Source organism: Pleurodeles waltl, chromosome 5 (genome assembly GCF_031143425.1).
Source record: "Pleurodeles waltl isolate 20211129_DDA chromosome 5, aPleWal1.hap1.20221129, whole genome shotgun sequence".
Classification (NCBI taxonomy): domain Eukaryota; kingdom Metazoa; phylum Chordata; class Amphibia; order Caudata; family Salamandridae; genus Pleurodeles; species Pleurodeles waltl.
This window is the reverse complement of record NC_090444.1, coordinates 773,330,023-773,352,524: the sequence shown is the minus strand read 5'-3', so window position 1 is coordinate 773,352,524 and position 22,502 is coordinate 773,330,023. Positions and strand designations below refer to the sequence as shown.

General features: G+C 43.0%; 1 protein-coding gene across 1 annotated transcript in view; it reads left to right on the top strand.

The window, feature by feature from the left end:
* Positions 1 to 22,502, top strand: part of POLR3F (RNA polymerase III subunit F) — a 188,302-nt gene that overhangs the window by 50,342 nt on the left and 115,458 nt on the right. The window contains exons 4-5 of the mRNA XM_069234734.1: positions 10,965 to 11,032; positions 15,209 to 15,321. Coding sequence (XP_069090835.1) covers positions 10,965 to 11,032; positions 15,209 to 15,321 — 181 coding nt within the window. The remainder of the gene's footprint in view (positions 1 to 10,964; positions 11,033 to 15,208; positions 15,322 to 22,502) is intronic.

The window sequence follows — 22,502 nt, the reverse complement described above, 5'->3', positions numbered from 1 at the left end:
TAACCTTATCTTGGCCAGGGTTACCCCTAGCTTACCCAGAGAGGTTACCCAGAGCTGGAGTAACCCCACCTTGACCAATAGGGTCAGGGGGCCTAACTTGCTATTTGGCATGGGGTCAGACCACCATGCTAAGGATAGTGCAGCCATAAAGGCTAACACCCAGCAGAGGCCACTGACAGCTGTCAGTGCCCAGAACCACACCTTTAGCTCTTCACCTAAAAGGGAAGGGGCTAAGTTACAGGCTTCTTTGGGTTCAGGTTGCCTGTCTGCTGTATTGGAGTGGGGGGTTACCACATCTTGTAGTAAACGCCCTTCTTCCACTCTTTCTTCTGTTAGCTGAGGAGCCACCCACTCAGGTTTAACAGTTGCCTGATTAGCCAGGACTTCTTGTGGGTCAGGTTGGACTTTATCAGGGCCATTTTTGGAGTTCTCCCCTACTGGAGCAGAATCTCCTTGGCTTGCTGTAACCTTGGCTAAAGGTTGTCCACCCTTCCTACTCTGTTTTCTTTTCTTCTTCTTCTGGGGCCTGCTTGCATTTACTGCAGAGGCAGGACTTCCAGAATCCTTGGGAGAGGACTGGCACTGGACCAGTTCCTCTCTTGAGCTCTGACTAACCTCTGGGTAGTCATTTCCAAGGAGACAATCAAGGGGGAGGTCTGTACTGACTACTACCCTTCTCCAGCTAAGAGTGCCACCCACTTCTATGGGCACTAAAGCCACAGGCCTCTTAGTGACCCTGTCTAGGCTAACTCTTACCCTGGCAGTCTCACCTGGGATGTACTGGTTTGAGAGCACCAGCCTGTCATGCACAATAGTGTGACTGGCACAAGTGTCTCTCAGGGCAGTGGTTGGGATTCCATTCACCAGTAGGTGGTGGAAGTGTCTACTTCCCTCTGGAATCTCCAACTCACCTGTTGGGCCCTGTTTCCAGTTGAAGGCTAGGAAGACCTCCTCATCTGAGGAGTCATCTCCCATGGCTACACTGGTTACCCCAGGAATTTTGTTCTGGGGTTTGTTTTTGGGACAAGAAGTGTCCTTGGTGTGGTGCCCAGACTGTTTACAGTTGTGGCACCATGCCTTAGTGGCATCCCAGTTCTTACCCTGGTACCCACCTTTGTTTTGGGTTGTGTCCTGGGGCCCACCCACCTGTTCTGGTTTTTGGGGGCCTACAGAGGACTCTTTTTCTTTGTTTCTAGTGTTACCCACTTTCTCCTGGGGAGTTTTTGTAACCCCTTTCTTTTGGTCACCCCCAGTGGAAGTTTTGGTTACCCTAGTCTTGACCCAGTGGTCTGCCTTCTTTCCCAATTCTTGGGGAGAAATTGGACCTAGGTCTACCAGATACTGATGCAACTTTTCATTGAAGCAGTTACTTAAAATGTGTTCTTTCATAAACAAATTATAAAGCCCAACATAGTCACACACTTCATTTCCAGTTAACCAACCATCTAGTGTTTTTACTGAGTAGTCTACAAAATCAACCCAGGTCTGGCTCGAGGATTTTTGAGCCCCCCTGAATCTAATTCTATACTCCTCAGTGGAGAATCCAAAGCCCTCAATCAGGGTACCCTTCATGAGGTCATAGGATTCTGCATCTTTTCCAGAGAGTGTGAGGAGTCTATCCCTACACTTTCCAGTGAACATTTCCCAAAGGAGAGCACCCCAGTGAGATCTGTTCACTTTTCTGGTTACACAAGCCCTCTCAAAAGCTGTGAACCATTTGGTGATGTCATCACCATCTTCATATTTTGTTACAATCCCTTTGGGGATTTTTAGGATGTCAGGAGAATCTCTGACCCTATTTAAGTTGCTGCCACCATTGATGGGACCTAGGCCCATCTCTTTTCTTTCCCTTTCTATGGCTAGGAGCTGCTTTTCCAAAGCCAATCTTTTGACCATCCTGGCTAACAGGGGGTCATCCTCACTGAGAGCATCCTCAGTGATTTCAGAAATGCTGGACCCTCCTGTGAGGGAAGCAACATTTCTGACTATCATTTTTGGAGACAGGGCTTGAGAGGCCCTGGTCTCCCTATTTAGGACTGGAAGGGGGGAATTGCCCTCCAAGTCACTAATTTCTTCCTCTGTGAAGTCATCCTCAGAGGGGTTGGCTTTTTCAAACTCTGCCAACAGCTCCTGGAGCTGAATTTTGGTAGGTCTGGAGCCAATGGTTATTTTCTTTATATTACAGAGAGACCTTAGCTCCCTCATCTTAAGATGGAGGTAAGGTGTGGTGTCGAGTTCCACCACATTCATCTCTGTATCAGACATTATTTTGCTAAAAGTTGGAAGACTTTTTAAAGAATCTAAAACTGTTTCTAGAATCTAATTTCAAACCTTTAACAAACTTTTAAACTCTAAAAGACAATGCTAAACAGGGACTTAACACACAAGGCCCTAGCAGGACTTTTAAGAATTTAGAAAAATTTCAAATTGCAAAAATGAATTTCTAATGACAATTTTGGAATTTGTCGTGTGATCAGGTATTGGCTGAGTAGTCCAGCAAATGCAAAGTCTTGTACCCCACCGCTGATCCACCAATGTAGGAAGTTGGCTCTGTATGTGCTATTTCAAAGTAAGGAATAGCATGCACAGAGTCCAAGGGTTCCCCTTAGAGGTAAGATAGTGGCAAAAAGAGATAATACTAATGCTCTATTTTGTGGTAGTGTGGTCGAGCAGTAGGCTTATCCAAGGAGTAGTGTTAAGCATTTGTTGTACATACACATAGACAATAAATGAGGTACACACACTCAGAGACAAATCCAGCCAATAGGTTTTTGTATAGAAAAATATCTTTTCTTAGTTTATTTTAAGAACCACAGGTTCAAATTCTACATGTAATATCTCATTCGAAAGGTATTGCAGGTAAGTACTTTAGGAACTTCAAATCATCAAAATTGCATGTATACTTCTCAAGTTATTCACAAATAGCTGTTTTAAAAGTGGACACTTAGTGCAATTTTCACAGTTCCTAGGGGAGGTAAGTATTTGTTAGGTTAACCAGGTAAGTAAGACACTTACAGGGCTTAGTTCTTGGTCCAAGGTAGCCCACCGTTGGGGGTTCAGAGCAACCCCAAAGTCACCACACCAGCAGCTCAGGGCCGGTCAGGTGCAGAGTTCAACGTGGTGCCCAAAACACATAGGCTAGAATGGAGAGAAGGGGGTGCCCCGGTTCCGGTCTGCTTGCAGGTAAGTACCCGCGTCTTCGGAGGGCAGACCAGGGGGGTTTTGTAGGGCACCGGGGGGGACACAAGCCCACACAGAAATTTCACCCTCAGCGGCGCGGGGGCGGCCGGGTGCAGTGTAGAAACAAGCGTCGGGTTCGTAATGGAAGTCAATGGGAGATCTCGGGATCTCTTCAGCGCTGCAGGTAGGCAAGGGGGGGGTTCCTCGGGGAAACCTCCACTTGGGCAAGGGAGAGGGACTCCTGGGGGTCACTTCTCCAGTGAAAGTCCGGTCCTTCAGGTCCTGGGGGCTGCGGGTGCAGGGTCTCTCCCAGGTGTCGGGATTTTGGATTCCAAGAGTCGCGGTCAGGGGAAGCCTCGGGATTCCCTCTGCAGGCGGCGCTGTGGGGGCTCAGGGGGGACAGGTTTTGGTACTCACAGTATCAGACTAGTCCTGGGGTCCCTCCTGAGGTGTCGGATCTTCACCAGCCGAGTCGGGGTCGCCGGGTGCAGTGTTGCAAGTCTCACGCTTCTTGCGGGGAGCTTGCAGGGTTCTTTAAAGCTGCTGGAAACAAAGTTGCAGCTTTTCTTGGAGCAGGTCCGCTGTCCTCGGGAGTTTCTTGTCTTTTCGAAGCAGGGGCAGTCCTCAGAGGATGTCGAGGTCGCTGGTCCCTTTGGAAGGCGTCGCTGGAGCAGGATCTTTGGAAGGCAGGAGACAGGCCGGTGAGTTTCTGGAGCCAAGGCAGTTGTCGTCTTCTGGTCTTCCGCTGCAGGGGTTTTCAGCTAGGCAGTCCTTCTTCTTGTAGTTGCAGGAATCTAATTTTCTAGGGTTCAGGGTAGCCCTTAAATACTAAATTTAAGGGCGTGTTTAGGTCTGGGGGGTTAGTAGCCAATGGCTACTAGCCCTGAGGGTGGGTACACCCTCTTTGTGCCTCCTCCCAAGGGGAGGGGGTCACAATCCTAACCCTATTGGGGGAATCCTCCATCTGCAAGATGGAGGATTTCTAAAAGTTAGAGTCACTTCAGCTCAGGACACCTTAGGGGCTGTCCTGACTGGCCAGTGACTCCTCCTTGTTTTTCTCATTATTTTCTCCGGCCTTGCCGCCAAAAGTGGGGCCTGGCCGGAGGGGGCGGGCAACTCCACTAGCTGGAGTGTCCTGCTGGGTTGGCACAAAGGAGGTGAGCCTTTGAGGCTCACCGCCAGGTGTGACAATTCCTGCCTGGGGGAGGTGTTAGCATCTCCACCCAGTGCAGGCTTTGTTACTGGCCTCAGAGTGACAAAGGCACTCTCCCCATGGGGCCAGCAACATGTCTCGGTTTGTGGCAGGCTGCTAAAACTAGTCAGCCTACACAGATAGTCGGTTAAGTTTCAGGGGGCACCTCTAAGGTGCCCTCTGGGGTGTATTTTACAATAAAATGTACACTGGCATCAGTGTGCATTTATTGTGCTGAGAAGTTTGATACCAAACTTCCCAGTTTTCAGTGTAGCCATTATGGTGCTGTGGAGTTCGTGTTTGACAGGCTCCCAGACCATATACTCTTATGGCTACCCTGCACTTACAATGTCTAAGGTTTTGTTTAGACACTGTAGGGGTACCATGCCCATGCACTGGTACCCTCACCTATGGTATAGTGCACCCTGCCTTAGGGCTGTAAGGCCTGCTAGAGGGGTGTCTTACCTATACTGCATAGGCAGTGAGAGGCTGGCATGGCACCCTGAGGGGAGTGCCATGTCGACTTACTCATTTTGTTCTCACTAGCACCCACAGGCTTGTAAGCCGTGTGTCTGTGCTGAGTGAGGGGTCTCTAGGGTGGCATAAGACATGCTGCAGCCCTTAGAGACCTTCCTTGGCATCAGGGCCCTTGGTACTAGAAGTACCAGTTACAAGGGACTTCTCTGAATGCCAGGGTGTGCCAATTGTGGATACAATGGTACATTTTAGGTGAAGGAACACTGGTGCTGGGGCCTGGTTAGCAGGGTCCCAGCACTCTTCTCAGTCAAGTCAGCATCAGTATCAGGCAAAAAGTGGGGGGTAACTGCAACAGGGAGCCATTTCTTTAAAGTTAGTCACCCACTTTTATTAGCCAGGTATGTTCCAGAAGGTGAAGGAGTTTAGTATCTCCTGTGGTATCTGTCAAGCCAGTCCCAAGACAAATAATCACCCAAATGCCCCCCTTAATTCCACTTCAGTGGCTGGCTTCCCTTTGGAAAGGTAGGGGTGGATGTTGTTGCCACCTGTGACCTTATAACAGCATTAGGAAACAGATTCCTACTGGTGGTAGTGGATCATGCCACCAGGTTCCCTGAAGCTATTCCCCTTAGAACCTCTACTGCTCCTGCCGTTGCCAGGGCCCTCTTGATTATCTTTACAAGAGTGGGTTTCCCTAAGGAGGTGGTGTCAGGGAGAGGTAGTAACTTCATGTCTGTCTACCTAAAGGGCATGTGAAATAAATGTGGCGTGCCTTACAATTTCACCACCCCATATCATCCACACATGAATGGTTTAGTTGAGAGATTCAGCAAAACCATAAGAGGCATGATCATGGGACTCCCTCAGAAGGAGATAGGATGTATTTTTGCCGTGCCTGCTTTTCGCCTACAGAGAAGTACCTCAGAAGAGAGTAGTTTATTTACCCTTTTAAACTTCTGTTTGGCCATCCTGTAATGGGACCATTGTGTCTAGAGAAGGAAGGCTGGGAGAGAACTCTGAAAGAGCCTAAACAAGACTTAGTGAGCTATGTACTTGGCCTACGTTCACAGATGGCTGAGTACTTGGAGAAAGCATCAAAAAACATTGAGGCCAGTCAAGATCCCCAGAAGCTTTGGTATGACCAAAAGGCTGACCTGATGGAGTTTCAACTAGGGCAGCTGTGGGTACTAGAGCCTGTGGTTCCTAGGGCACTCCAGGACAAATGGAGTGGCCCTTACACTATCCTTGAAAAGAAAGGTGAGGTCCCCTACCTGGTTGACCTACGCAATAGCAGGAACTCTCATAGGGTCATTCATGCGAACCGTCTAAGACCTTTCCATATTAGGGATCGTGTGGCCATGTTGATGGGCCCTGGTGAGGATCCGGAAGAAGAGTGAGCATTTCCCTGACCTCGTGTCCCACAGTCCTTTTCAGACGCACTCTGTCCAACAGCAAGCTGATTGCAGGCAAGTCTTGGAGCGGTATGCTGAGTGCTTTACCCTCACCCCCTGGTCAGACTAATTGGTGTATCCATGATGTGGACACTAGTGACAGTATGCCTGTAAACTATACAGATAACCTGACCAAGTGAAGGATATCATCAGGGTCGAAGTCAACAGGATGTTGGAGTTAGGGGTGATTGAACCAGGTGAAAGACACTGGGCCAGCCCGGTGGTCTTAGTCCCCCAAATCTCGTTCCAAGGGTGGTAAGCCAGAGCTGAGGTTTTCTGTGGACTATAGAGGTCCCAATGCGGTCAATAAGACAGATATATACCCTATACCAAGGGTAGACAAACTTATTGACAGGCTAGGGGCAGGCAAGTTTCTCATTACTTTTGATTTAACATCAGGGTACTGACAGATTGGTCTGACCCCTGGAGCAGAAGACAAATCAGCATTCTAGACCCCCGATGGACATTACCAATTTGCTGCAATGCCATTTGGTCTAAAGAATGACCCTGCCGCCTTCCAAAGGTTGGTGAGCAAAGTCTTAGCTGGTTTGGAGTCTTTTACTGCATATCTTGGTGATATTGCAGTCCACAGCTCCACATGGCAGGATCACCTGATCCACCTTCGAACAGTCCTTGAGGCTCTGCAGAGTGCAGGCCTCACTGTCAAGGCAAGCAAGTGCCAGATAGGGCAGGGCTCTGTTGTGTAGTTGGGCCACCTTGTAGGTGGAGTCCAGGTTCAACCCTTACAACCCGAGATCCATACAATTGTGGACTAGGTTGCTCTAACCACCTAGGCTTGACTGGGTACTACAGTAGGTTTGTGAATGGGTATGGTACCATTGTGGTATCCCCATGGAATTGAGCTCTAAGCAAATGCCATAGAATGTAAACTGGACAGTGAGCTGTCAAAAGGCTTTTGATACTCTGAAGGAAACAATGTGCTTCACACCAATTGTGAATGTTCCAGATTATTCTAAGCAGTTCATAGTGCAGATAGATGCCTCTGAACATGGTATAGGAGCAGCTCTATCCCAAACCGATGATGATGGCCATGACCAGCCTGTTGCTTTCATTAGCAGGAGGTTACTCCCCAGAGAGCAGCGTTTGAGTGACATTGAGACAGAAGCCTTTGCTATTGTCTGCTCCATAAAGAAGTTGAGACCATACTTGTTTGGTTCTCTATTCCTTGTTCAAACTGACCACAGGCCTCTCAAATGGCTGATGCAAATGAAAAGTCAAAATCACAAACTGTTGAGGTGGTCCATCTCCCTACAGGGTATGAACTTTGCAGTGGAGTACAGTCCTGGGACTGACCATGCCACTACAGATGGCCTTTCCAGGTTTTTCCAATTAGATGATAAAGACTCTCTTTGGAAACTTTAGTCTCATTCTCTTTTGTTTGTTGAGGGGGGTGAGGTAGGAAAGTGTCCCTTTTTGACATGGTCACCCCCACTTTAAACCTGGTATTCAATGCAATTTGACAGAATGTGCACTGGGTTGCTGCTGTCCAAGTCCCCAGTACCAGATCTCTTTCCCTAAACTGTACAATTGTTTTCCCAGTTGGCAACATTTTGGCACCCTAACGGCTGCAGCACGTAATGTGCCAGCTGAGGGAAAACGCACCTAACCCATGCAGACTATCATTGCAGCCTGTGTGTCTTGGTGCAGACAAAATTAAAAATGTGACATGGCACACAGCATGTCTGCCATGCCCACTGACAATACATGCAATATATGTAAGTTACACTAAAGCAGACCTTTAAGCCCTAAGTCAGGGTGCATTATATTACGTGTGGACATATCTGCAAGAGAAGAAATGCCCCTCATATGTCAAATCTTGGATATGTTAGGTTACCAGGGAAGCCGTTTTAAGTACATGAACTGGAAACTAGTAAAAACAAGTTCCCCAGCTACACAGTGGGTTCACTGAAACCAAAGATATTTGATCTCAAACATCTTGTATTAATAAACCCACACTGATTCTAGTGATGGAGTTATTAATGCGTGAACCCAGAGAAGGGCACCTTAGAGGAGCCTCATGAAAACCTACCAACTACTAATGTGCTGGCTGACTGGTTCTAACCAGCCTGCCACCACATATGAGTTTCTGACCCCCAGTCGTGAGAGCCCACGCTCTTGAGCAGTCAGGAACAAAGCCTGCTCGGGCAAAGGGTTGTATACACCCCTTACAACAGGATGAACTGTATTTTACCATTCTAAGGCAGTGCGCTTCAAAACACCCATCGCCTTTGGTATGCAAATCTGGTTCCTCAGAGGTGTGGGGGTGCCCATCGCCCTGTCCAGGTGGAGAAATGAGTAGTCAGAGAGGCGTGTCCACCCAATGGCTAGTTCCAACCCTAAGGTAGGCTACCTGATGTGGATGTGAATTTTAAACGTCTGCCATCATGGTGATTGCAGAATTAGGAACTCTGGGACAGGGTTATGCTCACTTCCCAAAGGAAGTGGTCATATAGAGGGCGTAGTGACCCCAGCGTTAAGTAGCCTATTGGCTTCTACCCTACACTCTCCTAATGCCCCTAAATTTGGTCTCCAGGGGAGCCCCTGTCACCAGAAAATCAGATCCTGCAACTCACTTGATGCCAACCTACCTGCTGTCCTTCACTCAGACCTAAGGATTCCCATGGAGTAGCAGAGCTGCCCTCCTGCAGGCACTCCGGAAGAACTGCGAGGGCTCTAGACTGCCAAAAGCCTGACACCGGAAAGCACCATTGCACCAGTGTTCCCCAGCCCAATTTGAAGTGGGCCAACTGTGCCAGTGTGGTCCCCAGACCCTCCAGAACCGAAGCCCACCTTGGGTTTGCCCACTGCTGACTTTCCGATGCCATCTGCAGGCTCTTTGTGGAGGCCTCCTCTAGGGTGAGTGCCTCTGGTGACAGAAACCCAACGCCTCAGGACACCTCTGCACCTGGCCTCGCCGGACCAAAGAGAAGAGGACTAAAGGTGTCCCTACATCAACGAGCATCGTGAGACCTGAGCCCTCTTGTTGATTCAGCTGTACTGGTCCCCCCCAGACCCAGCCTCTTTTTGACCGGACTGATACCCATTGACTTCAACGGGGCACCCGACGCTGAATTGCACTTTGGCACCCGGCTGCCCGAGTTGACCTGTTGGTGTAGTGGACCCTGCCCCATACTTACCTTAAGTCCTGAAGACTGGTCCTGTAAGTCGCTGTGAAATATCTGTATGCAGTAGCTACCTTTCCTCCATAGGTTAATAGTACAGATTCAGAAACTGAACTGTCGATTTTTCAGGCCTGTAAAAAGTCATAACTCGAAACGTACTTACATGATCGTGATGATCTTGGTACCTAAAATTATATAGAGATAAGTGTTATTTTTATAAATTGGTGTGGATCTTCTAAAGCTGCCCAACCACACTACCCCCTAAGAAATTACATTAGGTTTGTTTGAGTAAGCCCCTGGCCTCTTGTAAGGGCTACCTGGACTCTTACCAGAGTGTAGCTCTCTTTGATATACTATATAAAGAGCCACCTTCCTACAAGTATGCATCTCTGATTTTAGAAAAGTAGCCTTTCCTATCAGGATCTTTTGAATCTGTTTTTGTCTTTGACACAAAGCACGGGCGGGGCTAAGCACAATTTGTGTTTCTTATTCACCATGTTTTTAGGCCATTATGAAGATTTAGTGCATTAAAGACACTAGACATAGGTTTAATGTTCTATATTCTTTTTATTTATTTTGCTGTAAAAGAGCTCTAGATCACATACTTCATGTTATTTTTTTCCATTGTAATCAACAGCAAATTAATTTACTCCATCTTTCTTATTGTACAGTAAGTATACGTTTGGTATACGTTTGGAATCCCTTAACAGCCTACAGTTAGCTTTCCATGTTAGTGTTCCATGTTTATATAATCCAAGAGAAGACTCTGAGGAAGGGAAAGTGTGGCCATCAGCCTCTCACCAGATGCTCATGTTTTCCCCTCCCCTCTCTATTCTTCCAATTATACATCTACCACTTGGAAAAGTCCACTTTCCTGGGGTGTCAAAGGTAGGCCATCAGTTGCTCCTGTTTCTCCATTTTGCACATAGAAATTGCTCTGTGTATAGGATTTAACGAATGTATCGGCCCTGCGTCCACCACCCACTGCTCATTGGGCATCAGGGATTGGGATCCCTCCCCTTATTTGTTGTGTATTGTGATTATTGAATATTAGGACTGGGTATGGTTTGCGATCCTCCACATCCTGGAAATTTCCCAAGTCTCTAAGATTCTTGGAGGCTTTCTCACACATTCATAGATGCCTTGAATGCAGGGATTACTGTCATAACGGCTACTTCCCCAGAGCTATAGCACAGGCATGGCCTGTTCTTGTAAGGTGGGCAGAAATCTTGATTTTATTCAAGCATAGATTTTGAATGTGCTCTGTTTTTAAGACTGGGCTACACTGATTGTGGATGGTACTTTACAGAAATGATTCAGGTCTTAGATGGAAAGGTTTAGAAGGCCTTGATTCTCACTTGCCTTCAAGACCATTGTCAAGGTGATGTGCTAATAAATGGTCATCCTAAAATGTCTGAAGCAGTTTATTTCACACAATGTGTTTTGGGGAATTTTAAAGGAAATCATAAGTTGTTCAATCCATATTTAACCGGTAAAAATGTGTCCTTTCCTTTATCACAGAAAAATGAAAGGGTCGGACAACCAAGAGAAGCTGGTTTATCAAATTATTGAAGATGCGAACAACAAAGGTAGATTTTTAAAGACTTTATTTTTAGAGAAGCCAGGTGCTACATGCAGCAAAACAGCAAACCACATTCAGGAAGGAGTATACAAATATCCTGAGGGAGGCACTATGCTTGCAAAAGGCATGTCAGATTAGATCTCAGTATTGGCTGCTTGTTGTATTGCTTAGGGCTGCTTTTGTGGGAAAGTAAAGTGAGGTCTGGGTGAAGGTTAAGGGAGTCTTTTCATAATGGTCTAGCTGTATTCTTTGCTGCCCCTGCTTGCTAGAGCCTTTCCTTGCTAGGAATTTGCACTAAAGTGGGACCACTGAACTGAAAGAATGCATATGATGCTGAAGCTCGGGAGGCCATGAGGCTTGGAGGAAAGGTGATTAGAACACATCCAGAATGTTTGTCAGGCCATCAATGAACATGCACAGTATTGTAACACAGTTGTACACATCAATTGGCCACACACTATGAAAAGGGGAATGTTTGGAGCATTGTCTACAAGTACCTTCCTGACTTAGTTTTGAAGCCCTTGCCTTTGTCATCTTTGTCATCACCTTGTTTTAAGTCCCCTGGAAGGACGAATAACATCAATATTTCTCATGACTGTATGAAACTTTTTAACTTAAACACCCATCCAATGGTGAAACATAAATTGGATATCCTCCCTCTAATTGAGTCTGACTCCCCAGATAAGTTACTTTTAACTTCTATTATCTTTTAAGATAATTGCCACCCTGGGAGAGAAGGGGTGGAATTGCTGCAATAATTGAAAACATTTAACATTCTCAAAAATTGCTTCTATAATTATTCTGATGGTGGATAATCTTAAATAAATTGGAATGTCCTTTGACCCCTCTCAATTGGTTTTCTCACTGATTGCCTCTTGGATTATATACAGCATTTCTCTCACTCATGTTTTTTAACTTGATCCCCTCTTCCTCGTTGATCATTCTAAAATGTTGCTTATAGGCAATTATAATTACTGGGCAAATAGCGAGAAGGAAGGTCCACTATCTGCCGACTTTTCTGGCAGTCTCTGGAACCTAAACTTTGAGCAACACATATTAATTCCTGCCCACCTTAAAGGCATATTTTAGACCAACTTTGGTCCATACATCTCAAGTTGTCTGATCGTTTAATAGTTCTTTGTGCATTGTCTGATCATCACTTAATCAACTTCTCTGACTTGCCTATCCCCTCAAAGACCCCCCCCCCCCTTCAGTTGCCTAGCCTCCTTTCCAGATGCTGGTCACATGTGGACCTAAATTCTTTCCGAGAGTTACTAGCCTCCTCTTCACCGTATCAAGCTTCTGACATCAACTGCTATGAAAAGGCAATATCAGATTGGCTTACAAAGATCAGTGAAAGTTTTGTACCTCAACACAGTTTAAAACAATCTGCTGTCATTAAAACTCTAAATGGTTCCCTGACAACTTAAAACAAGCTAAACTAGAGTTGCAGCGCCAGGAATGTAAATGGTGAAAGAATTACGCTTCAGAGGCTAAGCTATGCTGTCTATATCATCTTAACAGTGCAAATCAGACTTACAGAGAGCTTAGTCTGTCTTTTTCACAACTAGAATTATATAATCCACTAACAAGTCGAAAGAGCTCTTTGGAATGATATCTGAACTCTACAACCAGACCGAGTGACACTACTTATGACTCCTTTTCAAGCACTATGTGATGCACTAAATACTTGTTTTGTCGATAAAATCAAGGCTATTAAATCCAATACCCCTTCAGTCCCACCCCCACTCAGATCAATATGAATGATATGAACCCTGAAACTTAGTTTTCATTTCCAGAAATTAGTAAAGACTGCCTCCTTAACTTATTGAAAAAAGTAAAACTGTGTTTCCAAAAAGACCCCTGCCGTTCTAAAATTTTAAAAACGGCCTTTTCTGCAATTCCAGTCCCAGTGAAGTCACTCCTAAAGTCAGGTAAAGTACCCAGTGCTTTTAAAACAACAATAGTAGTACCACTCCAGAAAAAAACAGGATTAAGATCCCCTTAATTTAAAAAACTGTCGCCCTTTTTCTTTTTTACCCTACCTTACTAAAATACTTGAATCCATTTTGCACATAGAAATTGCTCTGTATATAAGATTTAACTAATGTATCGGCCCTGCGTCTACCACCTGCTGTTCATTTGTCATCAGGGATACTTGAAGTGCATGTGGCTCGTAGCCTCTGCTCCTTCTAAGAGGAAACCCATTTTCTAGACCCCTGTCAGGCTAGCTTTCGCCCAGGCAACTTGACTGAGGCAGTCATTCTTTCAGTATTGGATGATATGCAAGGAGAAATTGACTATGGCAATACCCATGCTACTGGATTTATCAGCAGCCTTTGACACAGTGGACCACAATCTCTTAGTGAACGGTGTCAGGGCCGCTGGATTAAGGGGCCCAGCACTTGATTGGAATGCATCTTTTCTAGGAAATCATACTCAGGCAGTCCGTCTAACTCCGTTCAAGTATTCTCAGGTTCATCTAGACTGTGGAGTACCTCAGCGTTCTTCTTTACCACCCCACTTTTTCAACATCTATATTTATCCTCTCATTCATGCGCTTAAAAAACAGAATTTTAAAATTTACAACTTTGTGATGACACAATTACTTTTCAAATTGGACTCCCACCCGAGTTTACGAGGCATTTTCAAACAACAGTGATGTTCATTTGAGGTCATTATAACCAAAAATAGGCTTGAATATTGGACCGAGTCATTTTGGCATGCCCAATTAGGACACTTTCCATGACCAAAAAAAAATGGTAAAAAGTGTTGGGATCATTATTGACTCAAACCTATCCATGAAACCTCAAATTGGATCAGTTATGTCCCCTGTCTTCCTAATACTCTGGAGAATAAAGAAAGTCGTTATATTTCTTTTGTTTGAGGCTCTTGTTCAGGCAGTTATCACCCTGGTGTTGTCTAGGCTAGACTGTGCCAAATCCTTATATGCTGGCCTTTCAAAAGGCCTAATTAAAAGATTGCAAGTAGTGCAGAATCAGGCAGCTCCCCTGATTTACAAACAAACTAAATAGTGCCATGCTGCCACTCTGATGAAGAATCTCCATTGGCTACCTACAAAGCAAACAATAACTTTCAAGGCCGGCTGCATTATTTTTATTTTATTTTTTTATTTCTTCACTGCAATAGTCCTTCCTTCATTCGTTCTCAAATTCAGAGGTATATCCCCCACCATCCTTACGCTCTGCCCAACTTAACCTTTTGTCAGTCCCCAACTTCAAGCATAAGTGTTTGATTCTTGTTGGTCTCCCCATTCTATGGAAAGCCTTTCCTTACGAGATAAGAACTGCCAACAGTTATCAATTATTCAGGAAAGCACTGAAAACCTAGCTTTTCAGGCAAGGTTATAATAATTAATACTTGCCTACTCAGTATCTCTCTCTGGTTTCTTCTTAGTGCAGTGAAACCGTTCGGTGGACGTGCGCTATATAAAACTCAGTATCATAACATCTTGCTGAGAATCTGTGCCTTCCTTAACCATGTATTCTGTGTTGTTTTGTATTATCCATCTGTAATATGCACAGCCATGTGATATCGCTGTATAACTCCATCTATAGAGCATTGCTACACATGATATTTGGAAAGGTGTTGTTTTCCTCTCATAGACTGCCACTCTCTGTTGTGAAAGGGTTCTTACTTTGCTGAAGGCATCTTTCCATGGTGCACATTCTGCCCACCTAAGGCATTCAGAGGTGATTGATAGTCATGGCCGTGTCTGTCCAGGTTGTTCTTCATGTCAGACTTGGGTAAAGCTCACTTTACCGGATTGGTAAAAGGACTCTCAAGATCTTCAAGTCCTACTATTTGGAGAGATCCTTCTGAATCTGACTGGTGGTCCTTGGAATTGAATCTTTTAGGTTGCACCCTTTTATACTCTACCCCAAGGCCTCAGGCCCTTCTCAGACCTAGAAAATTCTATAATTTTGAAAACATCTGAAATCTACCAAAAAGTTTGACTAATACTTGCAGAAGAATATGCCATAAACATTAATGCACTGGAAAGAAAAACATTTTATGAAGGTTTTCCTAAAAAGAGGTATGGAAGTAAACCCATAAGATCAGTTTTTTAATATGTCTGATGGCAAATGTTTGGCAAACCAATTTAATGTGTTTCTTACGGTTGTATTGGGAGTAAACGTTGTTCTGTCTTCTTCTTTTTTAGGAATCTGGAGCAGAGACATTCGATATAAAAGTAATCTTCCCTTAACTGAGATCAACAAAATCCTGAAGAGCTTAGAAAGCAAAAAACTTATAAAAGCTGTCAAGTCTGTAGCAGTAAGTACTATTTATTGTAGTATAGGAAGACATAGATTGTTTTTGGTTCTCACAATAATGTGCAAATGAATAAATACCAATAGGTGCAATCACTTAATTGAACCACTTTGCCGTACATTAGATATGTAAGTGGTTATGCCTTGGCAGGTTTGTGGTAAATGCAAAGGGAGGAAGGATTATTAGTGCAGCCTGCATTCAGTATCTAGTTTTAATGAAATTTAAAGTAATCCAAGGTTGATGAAATAGAAACCTCCATCTGTGTTAGTATAGCCTGATGCAAAAGAAATGGTCACATTAATTATGGGCATGCTTTGACTGGTCTGGTTTTAAGGGAAGCATTTAAACATCTCGGCACAAGTTACATGGTATTTAACAACTGTAAGGATCGCAGTTATGTGTACATTTTATTTATAGCATAGTCTGTTATACTGATTTTACACCAGCTTTTAAGCACAGTTTGTATTCCAAATATTGTGTGCTGTTCTTGAAACTTTTGAGTGTTCTACAAGCACAGCTAATTAGCATAAATCAGTCAAGTGCAGTAAAAAGAATGAGACAAACTGAGGTTTCTAAGTTTTAACAAAGAGACAGACTAGGGTGAGTTTGCTCTCTAAAGTTGGTGCAAACCATGCTTGGCTTGCCTTTGAAATTGACCTTTTTGCGCAGTGAAAATTGCATTGTCAGCATAATTTGATTGCATCATTCCACAACTTGACAGATCAGATCCTGTAAATTAATATTAATAGACCTGAAAACATTACGTCAGAAAGGGTTCTGTCAGTATAAACCTAGTTACACTTAAAACAGTGACAGTTCTATAAGCCTACAGTAGTACAAGCAGGAATATCCTTGAATGTAGAAAAAGGCTTCCTCTGGAGTTTCTTTGTCATCAGCAAGTCAACATAGAGCATTAAAACAGTACACATTTTGCTGCACATTATAAGAAGAGTAATGAAAGCACACATCATTGCTGAATTAGAATTTGGAATGGAGTTTAGGTCTAGCCCGGGCCGATTGTAGTCAAGCACAAGAAAATATGATTGTGCAAAGTGCAGTGTTGTTTTTGTTAGTATAAAAATGTTCATACCATAAAGCACACAATTTTAATGAATCAGAATCCTCTTTCTCAGTCTCCTCTCTAATTGCTCAATCAAACATCAAGGCACAGATCTTTAATCATAGCACAGTTTCTATCATCTTTAGCGTCTTACATCTGTCAGTTCTTTTAAAATCTTCATTTCATCGCAAATACGAACCAGTCTTTAGGTCCTCTATCTCCTCTAGCTTGACATCCCTTTATTTCTTTTTCGTTGCAGACGTTGCTGGTACCTTCTTCCCACACCCACAATTTTAACCCCTTTTTAAGCATATTACTTTAAGAAATTTTAGCTAAAGAATGAGGCCAATTATGCATAAATAAGTAACTAATGAAATAATAACTAATGTGGTAAGTATCTTCTAAAAGCCCTCCCAATAATACTATCAAATCATTCACCAACCTTTCTGAAATACTTTCCAATTTCACTGAACCACACAACATATGATTCCAATAACCAATCCTCTACAATGGCCATTGCCTGACACAAAATATTAGTCAAATTACCAATGTAGTTATTAATAAGCTTACTTTTATCTGGTAGAAAACTTGCAATACTGTTGGACCTTCAACACACAACATACTTTGCTCTCTTTCACTAGAAAAATATCTAATCCAAAGCCGTCTTGCCCCATCATCTCACACAAAGCTGTAAGCTTTTCATTTATTTTATTTAATGCCCTATCAGTATTTACCAGACTATCTTTTCAAGAAGGCAACTTTCTAATTTTCATGTCATTCAATGCCACAACATTAGGAGGAATCAAAACATCAAATACATTCATCAACATTAGTAGAAAAAATATGTTTTGATGTTCTCAGATCCAGATCACTCCTTTTGCTCATCTCATTACATACAAACATCTGAGGCAAGATAGCAGCTTCCAACCCATTTACGTGGGAGGTCAAATGGGCAGTCTTATCATAACCATCATAAATTTCTCTCAGAGTTGGTTCCCCACCAATCAGAAACTTATTGCAAACTACATAACTGGTATGATGTACACGCTTACCCACAAACAGAACTGATTCAACATTCTTTGACTTTTCATGCACTATCCACACATTCTTTTCTTTTCATGTTCAACTCTCATTCTAGGATGCATTCTGAAATACCTGGATTTCTCTTCAACCTCTTCTTCCAATCTTCTTTTAATTCAGTCTCATGTCCTTTCCAATTTTCTGCTAATTTTCATGTTTCTCTCATTATATTATTTTATACATTCATGCGCCACATCACTCCGTTTACACACAAACTAATTTTTTATCTTGTTAGTTGTCAGATCACAATGGATAATTGGTCTCAAATGATTAGAAATATATTTTAAATCCTCATTTTCAGGAAGAGCTACCAAGAAGACATTGTAGACCGTAAGGTAAGGCACTAGAAATTGTAGAGTATGTGTAAGGAAGTTGCAAACAGGGTAAACCCTATGATACTTTAGTTGTGAGAAAAGTACAAATGTAACAATTTTTAACTCCTAATATATTCAACAAATCTGACAATATATTCAAGTAAACAGTTTATTTTAAAACTACCCAGAAACCGCTGCAAAGTGTTAACTCTGTGTCTGTTATGTAAGCGAATCAGAAATATTAGTATCAAGTCTAATGGAATTATACATGATCTTGTGTGGCATTTGTGCATGCTACGTGCCATACTTTTCGATAAAATACCAAACAAAAATCTACCCACTAATTTAAAGGTAAAAAAATCAAAAACTAAAACGTTATTTTTTTTTCAATTCAGTTTATAGGTTCAGTACATTCATGCAATGTAAGTTCAAGAAAGAAACCCTAATATCTTCAACCTGATAGCTAAGGTACAAAGCAACACAGGGTCTAACTATAAAGCATAGAAAATATCATAAATCAGCAAGAAAAATCTTTCTTCTTTTTTTTGTCAGTAAATTCATATTGGTTCTTTTGCAGAAATAAATTAGCATTGTGTCAGATCATAGACTTCTACATCGTCATCCTTTGATTCTGTGTTTGCCAGATAAGACCATTCAGGAGCTGCACATTTTCTATTAGGCATCTCACTCTTGTTTATTTCTTAATTGCTGGCTGTTAACTGTCACTGTGATCAGAGTGTTGTTGTTTTTGTTCTGGTTTTAATTCAGTTGTTTCTGGTCTTTGGACTTTCTTGTGCAGTCTTTTTCTACCTCTCCCAGGCTCAGGCCAATTATCTCTTTGATGGTAAATGTCTTTTTCAGGTACTCTTATATACAAAAAAATTCTGTTTCTTTATCTTCTCTTGCCATTTGATTTTCAGTTCTGCCTGGAACTGTCTGATTTTCATCCTCTACAGCAGTGGTTCTGAATCTTTTGACTTCTTTGGACCCCTACCTTATCAATATTGGAATACAGGGACCCCCCACTGAATCATTATTGGAAACTGGGGACCACCCACTGAGTCATTACTAAAAGCTGGGGGCCTAATCTGTTAAAATTATTACATTTTCTAAGCAGTCACCGACCCCCTGAGTAGGCTTTGAAGACCCTAAGGGGTCCCCAAACCACAGGGTGGGAACCACTGCTCTACAGGATACTGTTTTGCTCTTGGGGTTATAGAAATTCAAATTCTCAACTTCATTCTGTGATTCAGAGCTTCTGCTTGATCTTCATCTGATCTTGTTCTTCCTGAATCTGATTTTGATCACCACCCCTGCCCCTCTGGGTCCATGCAGCGATCTTAAGCTTAACGCTGTAAGTTAGAAGGTATTGTCACCACTTCTTCATCTGAAGCCTTCACTCTCTTCATGTTAGATATGTGGATCCACTCCGGCAAGCCTCCAAAGTTTGCAGCAGTGTTTGTCCTAGGATTACCTGGTAGAGTCCCTTCCAGTTCAGCTCAACACAAAAGTTGCAAATGTGCTTCTTCACCCGTACCCAGTCTGGATGGTATGACATGGTTCTTCTTTTGGAGAAGGTGTCTCCAAATTCACCTGATGAGCGATATAGCATGTAACATCAGCCAGACCTTTTCAGTAATCTAGTACAATGTCATCACTAATAAACAAAAGTGCAGCTGATGGAATGGAAGGAATCATCTTGTCCTTTCCTTAAGAACTTAATGGAGTGAGAGAGAGACCTGTCCTCTTATCTGGTGTACCTCTGAGGCTGATAAACACAGGTGAGAGTGCAACAGGCCATTTCAGTGACATCAAGGTACATACATTTGCTAACTTAAATGTTATAATGCTGTTATTTAACTCAACAGTTCCTAATGCTTCTGTAATGAAATTTGTTCTCAGTTTGCAAGGCTTTATCTAACAACTTCATCAGATTAGTCTCGACATGTGTTACCTTATCTGATTCTAAAGAAGCTGGCAGACAGAATCCAGGGATTCATTCTCTCATGTGTAGTTAGGCTACTGTTGTGCTATCTGCTCAACTAGCAGGTTAGGCTTGTACCCACCTAGAAAACAACCATACAATTACAAGAATATACCTCAGATTATTATAAACTATATACTGATAAATTTGTTTTTCTTGGCCCATCAGCCCTCATCTTACTCACCCACTGTGTTTATTTTCTTTTTGCTTTTTTATTTATTGGTGTTTTTTTATTGTGGAAGCTGCTTCTTTCACTTTACATGGGGTACCTGAGGAGGGCGATTGGTAACCACTGCTTAGAAACAGCTTACAGGTGGTTGGAGGCACTGTGAACAAGCAACATCATATAATTAGTACTATTATTGTTATTCTTCAGACAGAGTAAGGTCCTTCCTTCTTTGTTCCCCACACACTTTGTGTATGTTGGAGGGTTTTGGGGTAGTTGGATCGGTCAAAGTTCCTGTGTCTACATGAATGCTTCAGCAGAACAGCACGGGAGAAGTGCACCATGTGTAAACAGGAGCAATATTGACCAGACACCTACGAAGAGTTGTAATTGTGGATTACTCATTTCCTGTTTGTTCAGATGTTTGGCTTGCCAATCTATCTGCCTGGGAGACCTGCCGCTTTGCAGAGAATGAAATACATTCTCTGTGAAGGAACGTGAGGGCATTATCCAATCAGAACTACCTGGGGTGTTTGTGTTGAAGGGTGGATGTCCTGATGGCACTGGTCTGAGGCATGAAAGAGTGTCTTTTCAGGCTTTTCTGCAGACACAAACTTTGTGCAGAATGTCCCTCCACTCAAGGTAGTCTACAGCCTAGAGGACCCACAACAGAGCCACAAAGAGGTGTGAACTTTACGACACCTGGATATCAACAGCCATGCAAACGGTGATCAGGAAAAAGAGACAACAGGCAGGCCTCATCATAAAAGATCCTTTTCATTCACAGTAGAGACTGCAATCCGACTGTTCATCCCCACCAAGTGGCACTGCTAATGAAAGAGTTTTCAGCAGCCTCTCTCAGTAAAGGGACTTAATCACATTTCTATAGGAGCCCTGTCTCCTCTCTACCCACATATGTGCTGGGGTCTCCTCTCTCCTCCAGGAATATCAGCAATATACTTCCACTGACTGGGAGTCAGTTTGGACGGGGAACCTCACCCCATCTCGTGACAGGTCAGGGCTTCCAAAATGGAACCCACAAGCCTCGGGTATACTTACAGTGCATGTACCCCCACTGGCCACATAAACAGGTACGCACAACATACACTTGCAATGTTAGTGCTAGGTACCTTTCCTATCTAGTGTTGCTTTGCTCTGCTGTAGAAAAAAACTAGAATTGGATTAAGTTACAAAATCAGGTATAAATCTAACTTTACATTGGCAAGATGCTCTCGTTCAGTGCTACATTTTTAGTGACTGAGCAGAATAACATTTAATACGATAAATGAGGGAAGATAATTATATGAAATCTAGCAATCTCAGAGCATTTTCCAATTCTGCCAATTAATTACTATTCTTTTTGTCTTCAGAGTGATCCTCTCCTTACCTTCCATCCTCTGCATGTCTTCTCTTTCTGAATATAGATTCTCATGGCTGTCTGGCTTAATCTCTTTTGTTATTCTGCAAATGGCTCACACCTAATGTCATAGATTGCAGCTCCTATGTTTTTAAAACCCTTTCCCTACAAATTATTAGCACCCGTCCTACACCATCCTACTTATCTCACCAACAGTTTGCATGAAACCACATAGCCTCACTAATGATCATACGTAACTGGTATTCATTTTAACCTACCACAAAGAAACTGGAATAAAGGCATGGAATCTTTTGTTTTCTTCTTGGACACATGACTAATCCAAGTAACCAACTATAACACTGGATTAACCACCAGCCTTGGTTTGGGAGTACGGTGCTAGTCACTATAAAGCACTTCATCAAGGGTAGTGAGTGCTATATAAATGCAATTGCAACAAAATGGCATGTCAACGAATTGTAACGATCCAAGCGTAGCTCTTTGTCACTAAGGTTCCCTTCCCTGGATTATTCTGTTGACAGGTAACACAAAGTTGACCCAAAATCTCAGCAACAGATCTAAAGTGTGGATTGTACGAATATTTATTAAAAAGCCTGTGCATGGAATCTTGACCAAGATGAGTTGGACCATGATTTTGCATATGCATAAAAAGCAAAATTGAGTTTGGCAAAACGTATTGTTTCTTGGCTGTGCCCACACATCATTACCTGCCATTTCCCATTTTCTTTTTCTCCTCTTCCGGTGCCTCATCATGGAGCTCTCTTAGCTCTCTTCATGTCTGAATTGAAGTTGATAGGAAGCACTTTACAGTTTCATTCTCAATTTTACATTGCTCTTGTTCATTTGAATGGATCATATCAGATTCCAGGCCAAAATATTTCGCTACCACGTCCATGTAGCCATTTTCAAGTGTGACCAAATCAGCTTCTGTTCTGTGGGCAGTGCCTTTTACTGCAGAAATCTCTTAAGGTTGTTGTCAAGCACTTAACAATTCCAGAACATATGCCCCTTTACAAATAGAGGTACCAAAAGGTGCCATAAAACCCCTTTGTGATCACAGTTGTCCAAAATCTTAGGCCACACTAAAACCATACTAGCTGTCAGTATAGATTGAAACCCTCAATCCATCAGGTAAGTAACATGCTAAATAAGTGCAAGTATGTTTTCTACTTGTGCTGAACTTACATTAGGCAAGTATGTTTCCA